Genomic DNA, 22,761 nt, shown 5'->3' with positions numbered 1-22,761 from the left:
TTTATTTCTTTGCAAATAATGAATCAGAAAGTTATCAGAAAGCTCAAAGTTCATTTTTCTTAGGGCTCAAAAAAAAGAGTTTTCTTTTCTTTAATACATACCCATGTCCCTTGGATGTTCTTACTAGAAGCCACACTAGGGTCCACTTGTCCTCAAGTGAAAAGGGTTGTTTGGGATAGAGGCTCTCAGTGTAATCTATCTCAGTAAGAAATACTCTCCTATTTTCAGTTACATGGGAAGGAAGTTAGATTGAAATCCAGGCCTGAGGAAGATGTACTGGTTGTTTTATTTGTAGGAAATATATGTAGGCAACTGAGCTGTTTTGGGCCCCTTGCCCAGCCAGAGGTAACCTTTGTGTAAGGGTTGCAGTTCATTCTGTCACTGTGATTTTTATTCATTGGGAATTTTGCTGCTACTGATACTGTGTGAGTTTGAGAAGGAAAAAGTAAAAAGTGAACCTAATTTCTGTATTTCTACTAATATATCGAGTCTAGAACGAAATGCAACAGACTGAATTGCTGCAGATTGCGAACAAGATTTTCAGGAAGATTATACAGATATTTAGTTCTTTATTTAAACTGAAAATAGCTTTGTTTTCTTTCTACTCTTTTGAGAAGGTATCTGGCTTCAATCTAAATATATTTTTAAAACTTGCCAACAAATGTGTGTTAGTACTTCTTGGAAAAAATCTAAATATTTAGAATTGTTTTCCAACATTCTTTTATTTTGACATTAATTAACACATATATTGCCTGAGGAAATTGAAGTAATTTCCTCAGTAAACTAAACTTTATTTAAAATAAAAGAATGAGTAATATCATTTGATGGGAATGAAAATATACAAGTATACAAGAAAGTATACAAACTTTTTTTTGAAATTACCTTCTTAGACAATATCTATTCCACATTCTCAGCTAATGCAAAAGGAGCTGAATATTCTTTATGGCTTCTAGAAAGTCACTGCTGCTGCAAAACACTGAATTATTATCTGCTTTATTCACTGAATTGTCTCACAGAAGATGAACCCATAGGATATATTGACTGTGTCTGGTTTCAATTTGTTTTGTCTATAAAAAGTCAAAGCTTCCTATGAGCATTATCAGACAAAATAAATAAAGTAAGAGAGATAATTGTTTAATAAACTTGGAGCAACATGATTCATGCAGAATACCCTCACAGATTTTGCCAAAGCTAATAAAAATCTTTTGCACCCTACTTATTATTTTTGAATAAGTATCAGCTTTGTAAATTCTTAAAGGCATTTTTAAAACCAGTACTGAATTCTGTTTCTTTGTACTTAGGACTGCTTTAGTAGTTTGGACTCTGTTAATAACCAAATTGAAATTGAAAATGAGCTGATGTAGAACTCAGATGTCATCTAGAATAAATATTATACAATCATGTACTTTTGTCTTTGACTCCTAGTTCTAAGTACTTTAATCCATACAAAAGAACAATAAAATCTTTCTTTATTTTTGCATAGCAGTTGAGCATTATGTCAGAATTTGCAGAATTTATGATGTAGTTATATAGAAACAGAAAACTCCTTTGCTTCATTTGACTACAAAAATGGATTTGCAATTGTCATTAAGGTTCTGTATTGTTTCATTTTTTTCTCTGAAATCAAAGTCTATTATATTGACAAGAACAATCTGCTCTAATGTAGTATAAAATATTACTTTATTACTTCTCAATGACAAAACCTGGATAAAAGAATTTACTCATTGTTTGTGATTTTTATGTCTTATTTCAGGTCGGCTTTTGCCAAAGTATGATTTTAATGCAATTTTCAGCACCAAAAATATTTTTTCTGTTTGTGAAGAATAAAATGAAATGTTATAATAATCTATGCTGGGTCAGTGCAAACATTTGTGCATCCTTTTTGTGACTAATAGTGGAGAGATAAGAAAGCATATTATGAAAATGTAAGCACATTTCCCTGCTGTGTTCTCCCAGCTTCCATAGAGTGCTAGTGAGGAAAATGAAGGAGAACTCTGAGAAGTTTAGGGAATTACTGACCATTTCCTATTACATTAAGCACTGTTTTGGGAACTTAAAGCCTCTGATTTGCCAGCCATCCCAAATTATTATGCAAATTTCTAGGGAAAAGAAAATTTGAGTATTTTTGGAATAAAATGTAGGGTTTAAAGAATTAATCTCTTTATTTGGAAACATGTAATGAACAAAATATAGAAAGATAATGACAAAATAGTCTCTTAATAATTTTAAAATGCAATTTTGGAACAGTGTTTAAGACCCACTGGGTCTCAGAGAGTATTAAAATGTAGTTAAATGCAAACACATTCATGAAATACAGATGTTCCTTTTCCTAGTGGATTGATAGCTGAGGATGACTTGGATCACCTCATGTAATTCCTTGAGTTTAGGCACTAAACTTTAACACAAATAATTCTGGAAGCATTTGCTATAACTATTTGAATGCAAAAACCAAAGTGTTTGTTGACAATGTATATATGTACTGGGAAACAAATGTATTTAATAACAACTATGTGCCTGAAAGAGAACACTCCTAATGTTAACTTTTAACACTGCCCTAAGGCATTCTCAAAACCAAATTTCTTAGGCATCATCAAAATCTTAGGCATCAGTCCATAAATGACAAGCATGGTCTTAAGCAAGGCTTTAGGCACCTTATCACTTGGGGCCCCACAGATTTCAGCAGCAGTATAAACCCAAATGGTCTGCTAACTAAAATGCTCATTTTTCATTACTGAATTTTAATTACTGAACAATTACTGAATTCTCTCATGAACATCAAAATTAATGAGGTCTGCTTTTCTGTGGACTTTTGTCCTGTGTCCCACATAAAAGTCCCATTCTTACTATTAATAATCTTCTGAAACCCTATTATTTTCTAGGATTTTTGGTGGAATAAGCTCGAGTTCCCCTTTTACGTTCCTCAATCTCTCCCAGATGTCTAAGAACCTCTGAGGCAATATTTGCTCAGCATCTGCACTTGGCTGGCTGCTCTGTGTCTGCTTGTAGCAATTGGAATAGGCAACTACTGAGCTTCTCCTTCAGCATTTCTGCCATCAGCAACTCATCACAGACACCAGTTCTCTGAAACCTTGTTGAACTTCAAGTTTGTGTGATTTTTAACCAAACATCAAAAGTGTTCAAAAAGTATTTCACAAATATATAGGACATATATAACAATTACATATAAGTCAACAATTACATAAGTGGGCATAAAAATTACACAAGTCTGTTTTCCTAAGTTTACTGAGACAAGAAAAAAGAATGCTGTACTTGAAGACAAAATTCTGAAATGTTCTTTGAAAGATAAGGATTCTGAAGGTAAATCAAAAGAACCAGGCACAACCATTTTCCTTGCCAGCCTCAGGGTTGGGAATGGAAATTCAAAATTAAATCATGTTTTTAAGGGTTTTTTTTGGCTAATATTATGTCATTTTCTTCTGCACACAAAGGTTTACATATCTCATCAAAGTAGTAGTGTTCTTGTGGTAGAGACAGACTAAGTAAGATATAAACAAGGAGAGCTGTGTACTTATTAAGTCAGACAAAGTATCTGGGACAAACAGGATGCATGCAAGCCTTTCTTCAGCTCTGAAGTATAGGCAGTAAACTGCAGACTAAATACAGGTTGGAAAGAGTTGAGTTTGGCATAATAAAATTATGCTTCAAGAAATTGCTGCCAACTCTGTGCTTAACAGAAAAGTACTGCTCCTCTCTGGTTTACATCTATGAAAGCTTCGAGTGCCTGTTTGTTTGTTTATATCTTTCTAGCCATATTAGGTGTTTAATAAAGTACAGTATTTCTCCTTTGGAACATTCCTTGCTTCAGAGAGATGTTTTATATCCCACTTATTTCCTTGGTTTTCTTTTCATAAAAGCAAGTAGTTTGTTTAAAAAGAAGTTACTTCTGTCAAGGAAAAAAATAATCTTGTTCTAGGAATTTCTAATCTGAGTTTCAGTATTGTAGCACCTGATAGTAGGATTCCCTTTTTCATAAATAGTGTGATTAATTTCCCCATAATTTTTAATATTTCTTTTTATATTTCTTTTGTTCCCTGTTGCTGCAGCTTCATTTCCTCTGGTCAAGAGAGCAAAGCACTTATCGATAGATTTTCATCTTTGTGCAGTAAAACATATAAAAAGGGAGAAGGAGATGAAAATTTGAAGGATAAAAATCATTACTTCAGAAAAATTATATATAGTGTCTGGAGTTTCTGTAAAACACATAAAGGATCATATAATGTTAAAACACTACATATATTACATCCTGAATAGGCTGTAATCTAAATGAGATAAGATAAATATAATTCAATAGACAACAGTTCAAAAGGGAGTCCCCTCAGCTTTCTTGCACTGGGAAAAAGGGAGAAAGAATTTCCTGATAATCTTCACTTAGAGACAGATAATATTAATAATAATATTATTAATAATAATATTAATACTTTTGTGAATAAGAAACCATGTAAACTCCAAGAAAACCTAATTTAACTGATATCTGAACAACTATGCTCCACTTCTTCTTTCTGGATTTTAGGGAGACAAACCTCCTGGTAAATAGTCTATGCAGAGCATATTTTGCCTTACTCTGAGATGAGTGACAGTGACCAGTGGTGAAAGATGTCAGAGACAAACCACTAACTGCTCTGGTATGACACTGCCAAGGCTACTAGGACAGGAGACGCCAGGTGGGGCAGTCAAGGGTAGAACGACAAGGCAAGAAGATGGAAAGAATCAAAGGCACAGCCAGAAAACAGTGACAACTACAGAAGGGTGTGCCAGCTGTAGACAGGGTTCATACAAGTGAGGAACAAGTATTTTTTGTGTTTTAGGAGCAATATATGAAGCCTAATATGAATGTGAATGCCATCAAAGCAGCAAGTGAGTAGTAACAGAAAGCATCAAAATGGGAAAACTTGAGGAGCAACAGCTCACACTAGAAGACAGATGAGCTCAAAGCAGGGTATCACCAGTATTACCTACAACCAGTATTTACAGAGACTTCTATAGAAAATAGTCTACTGGAGAAAGACGATATAATGAAATAACATGCAGGAAAGGAAAAGCCAACTAATAGTATGCTCCCACATTTCAGTCTGAGACTTCTTAGAGACTTGTCACAGACTACTGAATTTCATCTCTTGCAGATGAAACACTATGTCCATGAGTATCTCTTGATGATCTCTGAGCCAAAAGGCAGACATGCTAATTCAAAATATAAGTTAGTGTAATCAGTTCAGCATATCCAAACATGGCATGTCCTCTCAGCCTCTACTATCAGTGAATCACCAAATATATGCTTAGGTATGGTCATGTGAACAAAAATGTGTCCTGAGTAAAGTACTTTCAATGGTAATTCTCCCTAGGAACAACAAAAAATTTCCTCAATTTTTATTTTTTGGCCCAAACTTTTAGGCTTCTAAATTTTTAAAATTAATTTTCTTTAGAAGTTTGCAGCTGATATACCTATGCATTGCCTGAGTGAGGATTACCTGTGCTATCACATGGCCTCTGGGGAGGAAGGATTTCGTCCTCCAGAGACACAACTAATCAGGGCTGGAGCCACAGCAATACCATAAAGAAAAAAGAGAGAGAGCTCTACTTTCAATGTTTTCATCTCATGTTAGGAGTGACTGAAACATTATGTAGAGAAGATCAATGTCTTGCCAATGCGTCTCACAGACACATTTCTCATTATCTAACCTTTAGTCCCAAGGAAGTCTCTTGATTTTAACCCCTTTAAGAAATATGTGCTTTCTGGAAATAATCCAATCTTTCATTTAATTTGACTAGGAAATTTTCACAGGATCTTCTAAAACACCCCCAGTACACCACTGTAAGCAAATCAGGAGATTTCTAGTTCCCATTTTTCCCATCTTAAGAAATATGAATAAGCACAGTCATGTTGGAGTAATTCTTCACAAGTAAATACTATAGTTGAAAATAATTTTTACTGTTTAAAGAGAAAAAAAAAGAAAAATGTAAAGTGGACTGAAGAGGTCTCAGGCATGAACTAATAGTTTAAAAAGAACAATATTCTAATATATAGTAAATAAGTTAATGATGTTGAATAAAACTTTACATTTTATCTAGTAAAATATTCACTACGATTTAAACAACTTTAAAACCTGGAAGATGTATAAAAACATATGTCTAGGAATTGGTTTTGAAAATTATTCAATCTTTTTCTTTCATTATTATTTTTCCATGTTTGAAAACGATATTGTTTGCTTAACCAGAAATAAGATCATATGAAAATGTGAAATATGAGGAGAGGAAGGTGAGCAGGAGAAGAGCTGGATAGCAAGGTTTAACATCATAATTAATTAAATGCATTGTAGAATATTGTTATGTCAAGTATTCTCACCAAAACATGTGCAAATACAGCATCATGCTATTAATATCATGGACCTGTAAAATGACTTGTTCCAGCTGATAACCTCAGCTGCCCTTGCAAACACCAGTTGAACTGCATGACGTTCCTACATCATATATATTAGTAGAATAATTTTAGAGATTGTCAAAGTGGAGCTAAGAAAGCTCTGACCAGTAATTAGAATGTGCAGGTAAAATATAATGATGGTTTTATTATTGTATATAGGCTCTACAAATTACAATAATTACATCTAGTTATTTTGCCAATTTTTTCTAGGGTTTTGGTAGCCCATCAGGTGAACATTGGCTGGGAAATGAATTTATCTTTGCAATAACAAGTCAGAGGCAATATTCTCTAAGAATTGAATTAATGGACTGGGAAGGAAACCAGGCGTATTCACAATATGACAGATTTCACATAGGAAATGAAAAACAGAATTACAGGTAAGAATTTATTGAAATTCTTTTAACTCTGCTGAGTGATAAATATTGTTCATTGTTCATTTGTCAAATATGAGAAAGGACAATAATGTGATGCTGATTTTCATCAAAAGTGGATAAAAATCATAAAAATAAAACAGAGTTTCTAGGTGATGAAAGGATAGAATAAACCTAACATATCTGAGAACAAGGGATCTATTAATTGTATTATCTGTTAGAACTGCTAAAAATTGCATAACTTTTATATTTAGAGCTCAAAATTAATTGAATAGAAAAAATATTTGAATTCTTCATTAAAACCTGAAGGATATCTACCTCAGAAGCAGAAGACTGAAACAATGGACATGGGAAAAAAAGACCAAAAATGCTGTTAAACCATCTGATTAGTGTAAATGAAGGGGAAAAAGAGAATGCTGGATCTGATATAGAGGAAATTAAACCCAAAAACTTTTCTTAATAATATTTTTCTCCCATACTTTGTTTTAAGATAAAAACTTATTAAAAAAAAAAGAAGTAACAACTTGAAGACACAAGAAATATGGATAACCTAAGTCATCATTTATATTATTTTTTAATTATTGCTTCATCTGAGCAGACAGTACAATGGTAGAAAAAGAAAATGAAACCCATAAAATATTCAATTATTTATTACAGCACATCTAATTAGCATAAGACTCAGAAGAAAAACAGATACATTGTAAACTCAAACATTCAAGGCATGTGAAACTAGGTTGGTATTCAGATCTTCAAATTCAAGTAATACGATTCTCAAAAATGCTGACTGCCTCCCTCCCTCTGGGTCCCCAGTGAAATGGAGGTGAGAGCATTTTGCTCTTTCTGCTGACAGGGCTGTGCCCAGGTGGGACACAGAGCAGTGCCTCTGCCCTCTGGGGCACAGCAGTGAATGGTGTACAAGAGCAGGACTTCTTTAGAAGCAATCAGTGCGAGTTTAGCTCCTGCAGAAAGCAAAGACTGTCCCTCTGCACACAAAGGACAGCCCTATCCCCTACTGCCTCCAGCACTGCTGTGCCTGGCACCGCCCATGGAAAGCCATTTTCCCAAATCAGGAAAGGTGGAGCACCTATTCTGAGGTAGGTTTAGGCAAAGAATAAATATAAGTAAAGGAATTTTTTCAAAAGAGAGGCTAGAAAGATTTATACAAAACATAAAAAGATCAGTGTGAAAGTGGGGTCTTAAACATTAGCAGAAGTTGTTCAAAAGGAAAAGATGAGACAAATCCCTGTCAAGTAAAGAAAAATGTTGAAGGGCAGTTATACATAAAAAATTTATGGTGAATCAGTGGAAATGAGTATTATTCAGGAGATGAATTAAAATTACTAAATTTGCTAACAAAAACAGTTTGGGGGTTTTTTTGCATGTATTTATTCTGAACTAAGGACAACATGTATTGTTGAGGAATTGGAAGGCTGTTGAAAATTTTATATGTTAAAGCCCATGTTTAGAGAGGATTTCTTTTTCAGGACACCTCTGTGTTCATTCATAACAAAACAGCAAGAGAATGTCTTGTTATGTTTCAAAAGGGAAGGGAAGGGAAGGGAAGGGAAGGGAAGGGAAGGGAAGGGAAGGGAAGGGAAGGGAAGGGAAGGGAAGGGAAGGGAAGGGAAGGGAAGGGAAGGGAAGGGAAGGGAAGGGAAGGGAAGGGAAGGGAAGGGAAGGGAAGGGAAGGGAAGGGAAGGGAAGGGAAGGGAAGGGAAGGGAAGGGAAGGGAAGGGAAGGGAAGGGAAGGGAAGGGAAGGGAAGGGAAGGGAAGGGAAGGGAAGGGAAGGGAAGGGAAGGGAAGGGAAGGGAAGGGAAGGGAACGCACTTTCATTATAAAAAAGGGAGATCTTTTGCAATATAAATAATATTTTCTGAACATGGAAAAAATTGTAAAAAAGGATTCATGTAAATTCTTCTTGCTGATCAAGAAAACCAAAAGAGATATAATTCAAACCTGTAGAAATTAAATCAGAGGGGGCATACAGGCCTAAAAGAGTATAATGTTGAATAACAGGCATAAATTATGCTACCCTGTCCAAGCCACTTTTCCACAAAAATCAAAGGAGGAGGCTGTTGACCTCACTTTTGGCCCCTGTCCTATTCCATAGTGTAAATGAAGGCCAGAATGAGATCTGCTCACACTCTATGGTCTCCTTATGGTACAACTGAAGCTCTTCTGTTGAGGAAATGGGAAATCAGTTTCATTCATACTTTTCTGCAATAAGCAATGAAAACATAAAGAAGTAAGAAAGTCCATCCTGTTGGCCCCTTGGGTTTCAAATGAATTCTTCTATTATTTTTACTCAGGTATATTTAAATATTTAAAGAAAATAGCTGAGTTACACGGTGACAGTTCTGGAAATAATGACATGTAAGCCACATGCAAGTCTAAACTGTTTTTCATGCTTGACAAATGCACTAGTGCCTAGTCCAGACAAATATATGCCCAAAAGATATTTTGCAAAGCAAATTTATGTTGGGGTATTTTATAATTTTTTACAGGAATGCATTTTATGACATAAAAACTTTTTATTTTGCTTGCCAGCATCACTATCTGTGATAGCAGCAATTCCAGAAGGCTGGCTGAATAAAAACCTAATTATTGAGTGCTAAGCAGCTGGCCACCCTTCAGAGAATGCTGTTTTCCCTTTATCTGAGGAGCTGCCATTAAGGATTTAAATGATTCCTCTGAAGCTGAAAACCACAATTCCCAAACTCCTGCTCCCAGTGCCTTTCCTTTCCAACTTTCAGGCATTTGCCATGTTTGCTTTCAATACCTCAAACACAGAACAGCACACATTTTCAAAACTTTAGTTACTGTTATTTGAAATAATTTTGCCAAACAAAACAGATGCTGTCTTATTTTGGAAGCTTGTTTCTTATAATGACCCACATTAAATGTTTTTTCTGTTAGCAAAAATATGTAATTGTGCACTGCCTAGATTCCCATTAGTTTTAAATAACCTAAGTTCACTAAGTAATAGTAACCAGTAAAGAGACAAGTTTCTAAGCTGGTCTGGGAAGTGGATCAAGAAAATCTGAAATTGAAAAAGGGCACTGAAATGAAAAGAAAATCTCAAGAAGTGGAATATCTTTAATTTTGCTATGGCAGTACCTTGTATATTTGAAAGATGGAGGAAAAAAAAAAAAGGTTCCAAGTCTTATGCTCAAATACAGCTAAAAAAGAAAATAAGAAAAAAAAAGAAAGAAAAGAAGAAAAGAAAAGAAAAAAAGAAGAAAAAAGAAAATAAAAAAAGAAAAAAGAAAAGGAAAAGAAAAGAAAAGAAAAGAAAAGAAAAGAAAAGAAAAGAAAAGAAAAGAAAAGAAAAGAAAAGAAAAGAAAAGAGAAAAGAAAAGAAAAGATCATGAAGTTATAAAATCTGCTTGACAAAATACCAGAAATCATTTTCATGTTGCTCTTCAAAAATCCAGCCTCAACATTACACAAAGTTTAATTCAGTCTGGATAACTCCCAGTTGGTGATTTCAGAAGGGTTCTGTTTTTTCTCTGGACTCTTTCTATTCTCTTTACTACTTTTTATTAGTCTGAAGAATCTGTTATTAAATAGAGTAATGCTGAACACATGTAAGTTCAAATATACTTGTTTCTCTTTCAAAATGAGACAGCTCCAAGAAGTTTTCTCGAAATCAGAATAAAATCTATTTATCCCAGATGATGAGTGGGAAGAAGGTTGAGATGAGAAGGTGGTTAATGAATCAGTAAATGTATAATGATAAATGATAGCTGAAACAGAAAATCAAATGTTGCACCACATGTGAAATCTTTTATTAAAGTATCTAAGTGATTTACATATTTTAGAACATCCCTAGGTTTCTTATCTACACAAGATGATTACACAGAAACTATCTGTAAATATGATGAAAATATCTCTATCAGACTCTTTGCAAATTAAACTGTGGCAAGTAAAATCTCCATGCAGTAAGAAGAGCCAGATCTTGCAGATCTCCCATTTAGTGATGTGTTTCTTAATGTAATTAGGAATTATTTATAGAACTATAAAAACATGGGTTGAAAGAGAATCCTAAAAGACAAACGACCTCTCCTCTTTTCCTGTGTAGACTCTGCCTAGCCCACTTGACCCTTGTTTGATGTTCTTTGGAGATGTACAGCTATGATACACTGCTGCTCTGACCCATGTCCTCAGATCCTCCAAAACTGAACAGGAAAAGTAACCATGTGTTGGGATTCCAGGCACCACAATTCATAATCCTACATATGAGTTTATGAAAACAGATATATTGATGCTGAATTTTGAGCAGTTATAATTTCAGCCTGCAGATACATCTGTTTTTTTCTACTCATGATACAAGAGAAGCACTTCCAAGCAAAGCAAGGGGTGAAGAATGGGGAAATTACACTTTTTAATTGTCTGAGCTATTTTTACTTCAGAACTGTTAGAGAAGTTTAATAGATACTCATCTCCGTCTGACAATATACTCTGGTATTTAATCATTCTTTTAATTAGAAAAAATTGCTATTGCTGCAATGATTCACTAACTTTGGTCCTATCCATGGAGAAATATGATTAAATCATCAGACAGCACTGCTCAGGTGAGAAAGGCTTTGGGATTGAATATAGGCATAGGTGAAAACTGATGATGAACATCCTAACTTCCCCGAGTCAGTTTGGACTTAAGGTAGTGGATGACCTTAAGTGGTAGTTAAAATGAAGAAGAGACTTTATATTGGAACCAGCATGAGAAAGTGATTACAAAATCTCATGAGAAAGTGAAAGAGAGCACAGATTCATTAGGAACACCAGAGACTTGTTGACAGGGCAATGATAGGCATGTAGAGAAGAGTCAGTGGGTGGGTCAGTGTGTGGGTCCTCAGAGGAAAAAGTTGATGAAATTTGTTGAAAACAGGAGAGGTAGTTATTAAAGTTATTCAAATCACTTCAAACTGCTGACATGATCTTCCAGGCCCTGTGAATCTAGATGAGTTTCCAAGCTTTCCAATATCCTGTGTCTCTCCAGGCTTTGCTTTAGGAAATAAGATCAGTTGTTGAAAGTAAAACAAGAATTGGTAAGCTTTATGGGACCTGGTAGCAGAGAGTTTTCAATTCACTGAGTAGAATATTGGACTTTTAGCTGTTGTTTGATTAAAAGTTTCTATATTTAGTTACAGCAATAGTATTATTTCTCTCTATTTTCATAGACCAATCAGCTAGGTAATCTGCTGCCAGAAGAATTGATATAATGTTCATCTTAGATTTTTTTTTAAGGTTGAGACCATTAATATCATCACCATTGTTGAACTAATGATGGAATTTCTTGCAAAAATCCTCACTTATCTTTCTGTAATATAGAGAAAAGTATATTTATTGGTACAGTCTTTTAAATTTTACTGCTGAAATTTCTGTAATAGATAGTAAAATAAGTATTATTTGAGAGTACAAATTTTATGGGGACAGATGATTTTATGTAACTTTAATTAAGAAACATATTCAATGTAGTATTGCTGTTCCAGAAACAGGACATAAATCTGCCATTTCACGTTCTTGGTGTACAAAATCCCATTTTTAAATATTGGTGTGGTTCTTGTTATTACCCAGACTTTTCAGTGATACAACTGTATAAGTAAAATTTTCTTGTATCACTTGAGTTTTTTAGGCAAAATAGGGGATCAATCTGACTTCTAAATTTTTTGAGCCATCTACTTAGCTTCTTCTGCATGATTTGTATCACAGTAAAACTTCGAGGGACCTATTCAGTCTTTTCTCAAATGGGGAAGGAAAAGTACAGTGGGAGATATATATGAAATCTATAGCAAAGTGAAAAAATAAACATGGAACCTCTTGAGACCCAGTTCTGTGCCCAGACCCCAGTACTTTTCTTGCCAAATTTGAAAATTACAGAATAATTTTAAAAATAGTCATGTTGTAAAAATGCAAAAAAGCACTTTTCTTTGGAAGCTGAAATTCAGCTTGCAAGTCTACGTCAGAGGGAGTATCCATGTAAAATCCTATTAACAGACAGAATGGTATCTGTGGTATGCATAATTTCTAATTTGAAAATATTTTTACCAAACAGTGGTTTAAAAATGGATAAAAATATTTAACACCTTTACGTATATATATAAATATCTGGCTTAAATAATTTGGTTTTATTTAACAATACTGTCAGTCCAATAATATTCTATGAAGCCTAAATACTGGAAGTGCAAGGATTCAATCCAATGCCCATTAACCAGAGGTCTTTCTGGAAACATGCCAGTGTTGCTATATCATATCAGTGACTAAAATCCACTGGCAGTTAATGCAGTATCTCCAAATGTAAGCAGAAATTAAATATAACAATTTATCCAGCTGAAAATTGATGTAAATATGCTCATGGAATTTATGAATTTAAAAAAAATTATCTTAATTCACATAAATCCCAATATACCCTATCCATCCACAGCTAATCATTTCCCACTTCTAGCTTCATTAAAGTCATTTATAGTTCAGTATACAATAGCTGTGACTACTGTGGAGCAGGAGCAGAGGTTTCCTTCTTTGTTATGGAATCTAATGAGAATGCATTGAGACATGCTGGCTACACTGCAGTGCAGTTGAAGTCTTCAGAAGATGAGCTGGGGCTCCTGAGGTAACAAAAGCCAAGAGAGAAACACCACTGACATATCTCAAATGAATCAAGGGTTATTCCTCTAACAATGTAAGTCACATGAAGAAGGTGGCACAGCTGACAGCCCAGTGCACACAGCATGGGCAACAGACAGGAACTGGAAGCCACTGTGCCTCTAGAAAACGAGGACCTCCTTGCCGTTACTGAAACTTGGTGGGATGAATCCCCTGACTAGAGTGTGGCTATCAGGAAATTCAAAAGGGACAGGCAAGGAAGGAGGGGTGGAGGCATTGCCATCTACATCAATAAATGGATACGCTGCAAAGAGTTGTTTCTGAGGAACAGCCACAAACAGGTTGAGAGCTTACAGTTAAGAACTGGAGACCGAGGCAACAAAGGGAGCCTGGTTGTTGGTGTCTGTTCCAGGCTGCTTGATCAAAGAAAGTCTAATGACAAAGCCTTCTTGCTCTAGCTGTGGGAGGCATTGCACTTACAGGCTGTTGTCCTGCTGGGGGACTTCAGTCACTCCAACATCTCCTGAAAACTTATCATAGCAAGCTGTAGATAATCCAGGAGGCTCCTGAAGTGCATGGAGGATAACTTCTTAAGCCAGGTAATAAGCAGCCCTACCAGAGAGGATGGAATACTGGATCTGATGGTCACCAACAAAAGTGAGCTAGATAATCACTGACCTCAAGATTGGAAGCAGCCTGCACTTCAGTGGTCATAGAATCACAGAATCATAGAATGGTTTGGGTTGAAAGAAACTTTAAAAATCATCTAGTTCCACCCCCCTGTCAAAGACAGGGACACTTCCCACTAGGCCAGGTTGTTCATGCATTGGTGGAGTTTGCAGTCCTGATATGGGTCACTTAAAGAGTAAAGTCAGACTGTGAATTTTAGGAAAGAAACTTCCAGTCAAAGAATTAGTTAATAGGAGCCCCTGGGAATGTGTCCTCAAGGACAAGGGAGCAGAAGAGACTGATAGATCTTTCAGGACACTTCCCATAAAATTCAAGATCTAGCAATCCACAGGTGCAATCAGTAAAGAAAGGCAAGAGAGCACCATGGCTAAGTTGAGACCTGCTGATCAAACTAAAGGGCAAGAAGGAAAGGCACAGTCAGTGGAAGCACAGCCAGGTATCCTGGAAAAAGTGTAGGTACACTGCCTGGTTATATAGAGAGGAAATCAGGAAAACGAAGATGCAACTGGAGCTGAACTTGGCAAGGGATGCAATGAATCATAAGAAGGGTTTCTACAGATGTATCAGCAAGAGAAAGAAAGTCAAATAAAGTATAGGCTCCTCCATGAGACTGACAAGAGATGAAAAGAAGGCTGAGGTACTCAACAATTTTTTTTGGCCTCGGTCTTCACCGGCAATATCTGTTCCCACAGCTCTTGGGCAGATGTACCACAAAATGAGGACTGAGGAAATAAAGTCCTTCCCACTGTAAGAAAAGATCAGTTTTGTGACCATCTGAAGAACCTGAATATACATAGGTCTATGGGACCTGACAAGATGCATCCCAGAGTCCTGAGGGAATGGGCTGGTGGAGTTGCCAAACCACTCTGTGATATTTCAGAAGTCATTGCAGTCAGGTGAAGATCTTGATTTGGAAGAAAGGTGCTGGACCTGGATCAGGGCAACACCCAGTATCAACACAGGCTGGGGGATGAACAGATCAGGAGCAGCCCACAAGATGAGGTCTTGGGGGTTCTGGTGGTGAGAAGCTGGACGAGGCCCAGCAATGTGCACTTGCTGCCCAGAAAGCAAATTGTGTCCTGGGCTGCATCCAGAGAAGTGTGGCCAGTGGGGCAAGGGAGGGGATTCTGCTTTTCTGCTCTGCTGCGACCTCATCTGGTATACTTCATTAATCTCTGGATCCCTCAGAGCACAAGACATGGACCTGTTGGAGCAGGTCCAGAGGAGGGCCACAAAAAATATCACAGGGCAGAAGCATCCCTCCTGTGAAGAAAGTCTGAGAGAGTTGGAGTTGTTTAGCCTGGAGAAGAGAAGGCTCTGGGGAAACCTTAGATAAGTTTTTCAGTACAGAAGGGGCTCATAAGAAATGTTTGGACAGTGTTTTAATAGGGCCTGTTGCCATAAGACAAGGGATAATGTTTTTAAACTGAATGAGGATAAATATAGACTAGGCATAAGGAAGAAATATTTTGCAATGAGATGGTGAAATACTGGAACAGGTTTCTCAAATTAGTGGTAGATGCCCTCTGGAAAAATTCCAGGTGAGGTGGGACAGAGCTCTGAGCAACCTGATTTAATTGAAGATGTTCCTGCTCACTAGAGTGGAAGATTTGACTAGATGACCTTCAAAGTTTCTTCCAACCCAGACTGTTCTATGATTCTATTATTTTATTATATTATTTACTAAATACTTGAAAGGATTTTTAATACATGCAAAGGCAGCTCAGAAATTATACAATTTATCAGACATTATCCATTTAAAAGTGTTTTATTTTGGTCAAAATTAATGCTAGAGCTCCTTAGTGAACCAGTATCTAGGACATGGAGGGAAATCAACATTGGTGTTCAATAAACACAAAAAAATTACTTTCCTAAGATTTTAGAAAAACACTGGTGTACAAGCTTTACTAGATATATACTGTTGGTGGTACAGCAGCTTTGTTTCCAAGGAGGAAGGCAAAGCCTCCAGTATAAGTCACATTCAGAATTTGATGTAACAATGGCCTAACCATTTTGGTGTATCCACTTATTCATCAATAATAGGTAGATATCTGTTATATATTTTCATTATTAGATCTTCCAAGCTGTCTTTAAATTGATGATGTCTTCAATCTTGATTTTCTCTATCTTTTTCCTTTAACAGGTTAATTTTCAATTACCTTCTCCAAACTGATATATTTCCTTCATCAATACTGGATAATTCTTCATATATTCAGTTTCACGTGCCTGCAGAACCCACCTTCCAGTAGTTTTTTATAGGATATTAGTATGAGACTTTCAGTAATTAAGTTTGATTTTGCTCTTATGATTCTAGAATCTTTTCTTTCCTTTGGCATTTTAGGACTTTTCAGCCACTTAACTGAAAGAGGAGCTTGTTTTCCAATATGTTCCACCACAGCTATCACTATGGAACATAGTGGGCATGACATTATCTCCTCCTCCAGACTCCTAAACTTTTTTAAGAAACGGAAAATATATGAGCAAGAACAAAAGTATCTTATTTTCCCATAAAGCTTATCTACAATAAAATAAACATCAATTCAAACTTGAGGCAAAGAAAAAAAAGAATATTTTGTAACAATTATTTGTCTTACACATCACCCTAGATTTAATAAATTTAAATGATTATTCACATGTTTTCCTACAGGTAGGTGAGATAAAGATTTTTTGGTGCTAACATTAAAGCTGTTGAGCCCTAGGAACAGACTGCAGGACCCTATCTGAGACACTCGATTCTCTGTGCATGCCTGGGGAGAGATAAGCTGCTTAGACAGAAGCCAAATCAGGCAACATGCAGAGCACAGAGCTGCCTAGAGTTAACCATTAGGAAATTCTGAAAATAGCAAGGCATCCATTTATATCCCCTGACAGTTCACAGCCCACAGCCTGAAGGTAGGAGACAATGTCTTGTCTTACTCAGGAAAGAAATGAAAGGCCTTGGGTTAATGCATTCATTTGCCAGAGGGTGTCCAGACCATAGCTATTGCTTCCCAAGAGAAAGCAGCAATCCATGCTGCCAGGGAACAGGCTCCTCGATGAATTCCTGACACTGTGCAGGGATGAGTTCACTGCCAGTGAATGAATAGGTACCAGGTCACTTGTCAATGAAGTGCAAGAGGGATTTCTAAGATTATGCTCCCTGCTCCATGTCTTATTTTGAATTCAATAGGTTTTTATTAAATTATGTAATTATGTTATGAAGCAGTATATACTATTCTGCTACACACATTTGTACTCCCTTTGAGGCTCAGTGAATTGTGAGTAATTTATTTGCAGCAGGACACATGTTGCTGGTTATGGCACGCTAAGGGAAGTTTTGTGGTTTTAAACCTTTGTCTTGTTGAGTCCATAAAAACCTAACTCTTACGTGGTGGGTAGTAGTCGTTCAGGTCAGTAAATTTTTACATGAAAAGTTGAGAGTAACAGTAACTAGTAGCTCAACCACTTACTACCCAGTGAAGAATTTTTTTTTGTTTTTTACAAAGTATGTTTATGTGAGAATAATGTAACTGTAGACCGGAAAGTGTTGTGAAATCCTTGCTGAGGGCTACTGCACAGGTACACAAGTCTGAGGTCTGAGAGAACTCTTTAATGAATGTAAGTATTGGCAGAAAATTATCTATGGAAACTCAGTAGTGATCTCCTTTTTACATATTGTTGTTCAGTGGTGATTCCACAAGGTCTGTCCCAGCTAACAGGGGAAGACAGAGCATGTTGTGGCAACTAACAGAAAGCTACACATGCTTGAATATAATATTGACCTGGTTTTTTGCTTCTCCAATTTAAAATTACTACTTTCCTTTTGTTTTTATTATCTTCACTATCTACATTGTCAGTCTTCCTGCACAGTGTTACTCTCTTTTAAGCCTTTTGCTCTTGCTTTATGCCACCTCTACCTTTACATTATGAAATAATTTCAAACAAGTATCTCAACAAAATTGATCAAGTCCTGTGCTGAATGGACTTCACTGTCCCCAAGATAAGAGTTCCCACTTCTACCAGTAATAACACCAAAAAGAGCTACTTTCTTTAAACTGCTTGCATCAAACCATCTACCAAGAGCTAAAAAGTACTGTTTTTGTTGGTGTATATTTTGATATAGAAGTCAGTAACATTGTTTCTTCATCTCCACTGGGCTTTGACATGAAACAGCTCCTGAATAAAAGGATCTTGTGTAGCTGAGACTCTTCTGGATATTTGCCACCCATGAGGAATTTTTAATGTCAAAACTGTTCTTTGTAGAATATTCAGACATCTCCAAGGTCATGTAGTTTTTAAATTCAGACTATCCATCACAGGGACTTAAGTGATGTGATATTTGCCTAAATTTCTATAAAACATGAATAATATAATAATTAATTTTTATTGTTACAATAATTTTCTTAATTAGAAGTTGTGTGCTCTTGAAATTTTTCACTGTTTGAATCCACTATATTCTTGTATAATGTGAGTGCTAAAACCTTCTGCAACCTATAATAATTTTCAGAATGTAGATTTGCGTAGTGAAAAATTGTGTACAAAGTGTAATGGATATATGTAAGGACATGTCAAATGTTACAGATAGATACAGCATCACAGTGTCAATATTTAGAGTTTCATTAATGTTTGTTAATCAGAAAATTTATGCACAAAAAAATATGCAGAAATTTTAGAATTGCAGAATAATGCATCTATCTTAAGTATGCAAGTAAAAAAACAAATGCAAAAGTATAATGCAGAATGAGGAAAAAAAATCTCATGCTAAAATTCACAATTAGAAAACATTTCTGTATTGGAAAAGTTTCTTTAATGAAAATTCTCCGGTTGCATAATTCTCTTCACTATTATCTGTGCAAGTGTAAAGTGCAGTACATTTTCAGGATCAAGTTCAGGTCCAGCTCAAAATATTTAACCTGGACATTATTCTTCCCATAATTTTGATCAAAACTGAAAAAAATGACACTTCCAAACGCCACTCCTGAAAGGCAGAAAATCTGAGTACAAAAAATGGGATGTATCTCTGATTTCAATGAGAAAAGTTATATTCTTCCTGTGGATGACCAAGATCTCCATCAAAGTGAAGTTGACCACTAAATGCTTACAAGATTATGATGAATTTATTTAGTATTAGTGACAATATCTCCAGATTAGAAAAAAAAAAATGCTGCTTGTAAAGTTTTCTGAAATTTTCACCATGAGCCAAGCATTCAAACTTAGACCTCCACAAAGCAGAAGCAAAGAATGGGACCTGGAGGCCCCCTCAAAGATTGTGGGCTCTGTGTGCCCCCATAGCTGCCAACTCTCTGCCCACTCTCTGAGCTAAGCAGAAGCCTGGTAGACCTGTCCATGTGGCTTTGAGCCCAAGCTAAAATACCCTGCCTCTGAGTAGGCTCAGTGTCGTGCTTATTGCGACAGTTCAGCTTCCAGCCAGGATAGAGTGTGGGCAGAATGAGCTCATGTCTGCTCAGAGAACTGACAGAGCAAGCTTTCATCTGCTTGAAAAACACAAGCAGAAAGTCTTAGAGTGACCCCTATTTAATCTAGAATGTACATGGTTAAAGTCTCTGAAATCTGTTAGCAACTTCCCAGCCAACCAGTGCCAGTGGTTTTTACCCATCCTTTTTTATCATTAACAGCTCTACTGGCAAGGTTTCTAGAGCTTGATCCTGAGAACACTTTCTGCACTGATTCACAATATTTTCAGCAAATACCAGCAAAGTGGTGTGGTATTTTTTGTGAGTTTCCTTCTTTCATGAGTCAAAAAGTAAAGTGTATCTGTGGGGTCTGAAGAGAATCTGGCAAAGGGATCATCCCAGATTTTTCAATAGTCATTTGTTGCACCAGTCTTTAGGTTTCTTGTTCTCTTGGGTTTGAGTTTAGGAATTTTTTTCTTATCTTTTTTCTTATGAGTCCTTGATTTAGCTGTCTCTATCTCTAAGGTAAGGTAATAAAAAGTGATATTATTCATTATTTGGTCCACAGCAGCAATGCAGCGGATGAGTTAGATCACAAAGCAGAGGTATACACTGTGTCTTAAGAGCTGCTAATTTGCATAAACCTTCCGACAGATAACAACTTTGAATGTCAGAGCACAGACTTATTGTGGTATCCAATACAGTGAAGTTTTCATTGTTTGGTTGGTCTGCAAAGATCTGCAAGAAGGAGGTACTCAATAACAGTGAAAGTCTAATTAGAAAAAGAAAGAAAAGTGCCTGGTACCATACAGAGTTTGGTCTCCAGTCTTCTGTTTCATCAGATTCCAGAGGCTGAAGTGTTTTTCATTTTAAATCAGTGCTGAAACAGCTCAACACACTTGACCCAAGTGCATGTGCACTGTTCATGTTTTGTTTTCTTTTATTTAGAATTATAATTCAGTTGCACTGAAGTAAAACCTCTTTGCACCTACCTCAATGCCATTTGAACCAAAGGAGTCATTATTGTGAATCACAGCTCTTATTAGGTCACGACCTGTGGTTTTAGGGTGAAAAAGGCATGTAAAACATGCTGAGCACTGTTAGCCTGGTCAGTGTGGCACCAGGAAAGGACTTGGACCATAAATGGGTGACAGTCAGTTAACCTTTCACTCATAGATGACTGTTTGTTGGCCACAAATGACGCCAAGGGAGTTGAAATATGTTTTAATAGTCTGTTTATATTTTTCTACCAAGGTCTTAGTGCCACATAACTCATTTTGGCATTTTTTAAACTTAATTTTGCATTAAGAAAACCAAGGAAACAGTGAAGACAATATTTATTTTTCAAATAGCAATAAACATTTCACAGAAACTCTCTATGCATCAGTCACTTATAAAATTTGTTGCCTTTTCCTAAATACATGCCCTTATACTGAAAGCCTAACCTTAGTGTGATAATGGAGATAAAAGCCAGAGGGTAAGTGCAGCATGTTGTACAATATAGGCACTAATGAGTGAAGGGATCAAGCCAGACCTGTTGCACACTATTCAGACTGAAGGTGGGACATGCTTGTGTACATAAGTACTTTTATTCTACATCTTTTTTCCAATTTAATAAATCTTTCATCAAAAAATGAATTATGCTGGTGTGAATGATACTATATGAATAAGACAAGCCTTGGCTTCTCTTTCCCACCTTTTTTTTCTTCTTCTCCTTCCCCTCCTTTTTTTTTTTTTTTTTTTTTTTTGCATAAACTTATTTCTACTCATTCTGCAATGTACTCAAGTAATTTTTTTCTTTTAAGCACATAGTCAGTACTTTGTTAAGGCAGGACCACCAGAGCTCTCACTGAAGATTAAGTCACTCTTGTTTTATTATGATTGCACACTCTTTAAGATTACATAAAACCACAAAAACTTTTTAAAATATAAGGGTCAGAAAGAGATCATGACAATTATGTTGTCATTAATACTACCTTATATTGTTTCCATATTTGGAAATTATTGCTTTTCCTGTCACCTCCACAAAGTGATTCTTCAATATCTCTTAATGTTTACTGATGTCATGAGTCTGAGTACATAGCCACCAGATAAAGCCCTTTAATCTAATTAGAGGAAATTCATAAACTGTGAAATGGCTTATCCATCAGGACTGAACAAGTTCAAACACAGGTAAGAGAAAAAAATTCTGATTAACTTTTTACTTTGAAAATAATATTCCCCAAAACATCCTTGCATTTTCCTCTGGGATTCATGCAGTGGGAAGAACACATTTCTTGACATGAATCCCAGCATAAATCTTGAAAATCTCATGCAGAACCCAAAATATTTATTTTAATGTGTTATTCATTAAGTTATTTCTTTACATTGTAGTCTGTTGGCAGCTGCAAACTCATTCCATTCCATCCACATTAAACCAATGCTGATAGGGTTATTAGGTCATTAACAACTGGAAACATTTACAAAACAGAATCTGCAAATGCAGAATGGAGCACAATTGTAAAAGAAGATTGCACTGCTAGCACATAATAAAGAATAAATAATGAAAAAATTGATGAAAAGTTAATTGCAGACTATTTCCAGCTTTGTCAATAATCATTCATTTCCTTATATCCAAGCTCTTCACAAGGGAAAAAAACACCCAACAAACCACATAGAGATTTCTAAAGCATGTCCTGGTAAAGGCAACAGAGCTGGGGAAGTGCCTGGAGCAGAAGGCTCATGGGGAGTAGCTGAGGGAACTTGGTTTGGAGAAAAGGAGGCTTGGGGGGACCTTATCACTCTCTACAACTATCTGAGAAGAGGTTGTAGCCAGATGGGGGTCAGCCTCTTCTCCCATGTAACAAGTGACAAGAAGAAACAGCTTCAAGTTACATGAGAGGACTTTTAGATTGGATATTAGGGAAAAAAATCTCAGAAAGAATTGCCAAGGGAGGCTCAGAAAGGCTGCCCAGGGAGGTGATTGAGTCAGCATCCCTGGAGGTATTATAACCTGTGGAGATGTGGTGCTTAGCAACATGGTTTACTCTGGGCTTGGCAGTGCTGGATTAATGATTGAACTTGATGATCCTAAAGGTCTTTTCCAACATAAATTTTTCTATCATTCTATGATATTTGAAAAAAAAAGCTTTCACAGTTTCAATTAACTGTTGTGCCAGTGGAAACATGAGGAAAAAATGTTATTCCACCTAGATGTTTTATCCAATTCAATATTTAAATAATTTCTTAGTGGTGATTACATGTTGCATCTTATTCAACATCCAATTT

General features: G+C 36.0%; 1 protein-coding gene across 1 annotated transcript in view; it reads left to right on the top strand.

The window, feature by feature from the left end:
• Positions 1 to 22,761, top strand: part of ANGPT1 (angiopoietin 1) — a 150,671-nt gene that overhangs the window by 109,131 nt on the left and 18,779 nt on the right. Inside the window, exon 7 of the mRNA XM_053947911.1 lies at positions 6,647 to 6,813. Within this exon, the coding sequence (XP_053803886.1) occupies positions 6,647 to 6,813 (167 nt within the window). The remainder of the gene's footprint in view (positions 1 to 6,646; positions 6,814 to 22,761) is intronic.

This window comes from Vidua chalybeata, chromosome 1, assembly GCF_026979565.1.
Source record: "Vidua chalybeata isolate OUT-0048 chromosome 1, bVidCha1 merged haplotype, whole genome shotgun sequence".
NCBI classification, from domain to species: Eukaryota; Metazoa; Chordata; class Aves; order Passeriformes; family Viduidae; genus Vidua; species Vidua chalybeata.
Note: the sequence above shows the minus strand (reverse complement) of the source record. Positions and strands in the feature narration are given on the sequence as shown.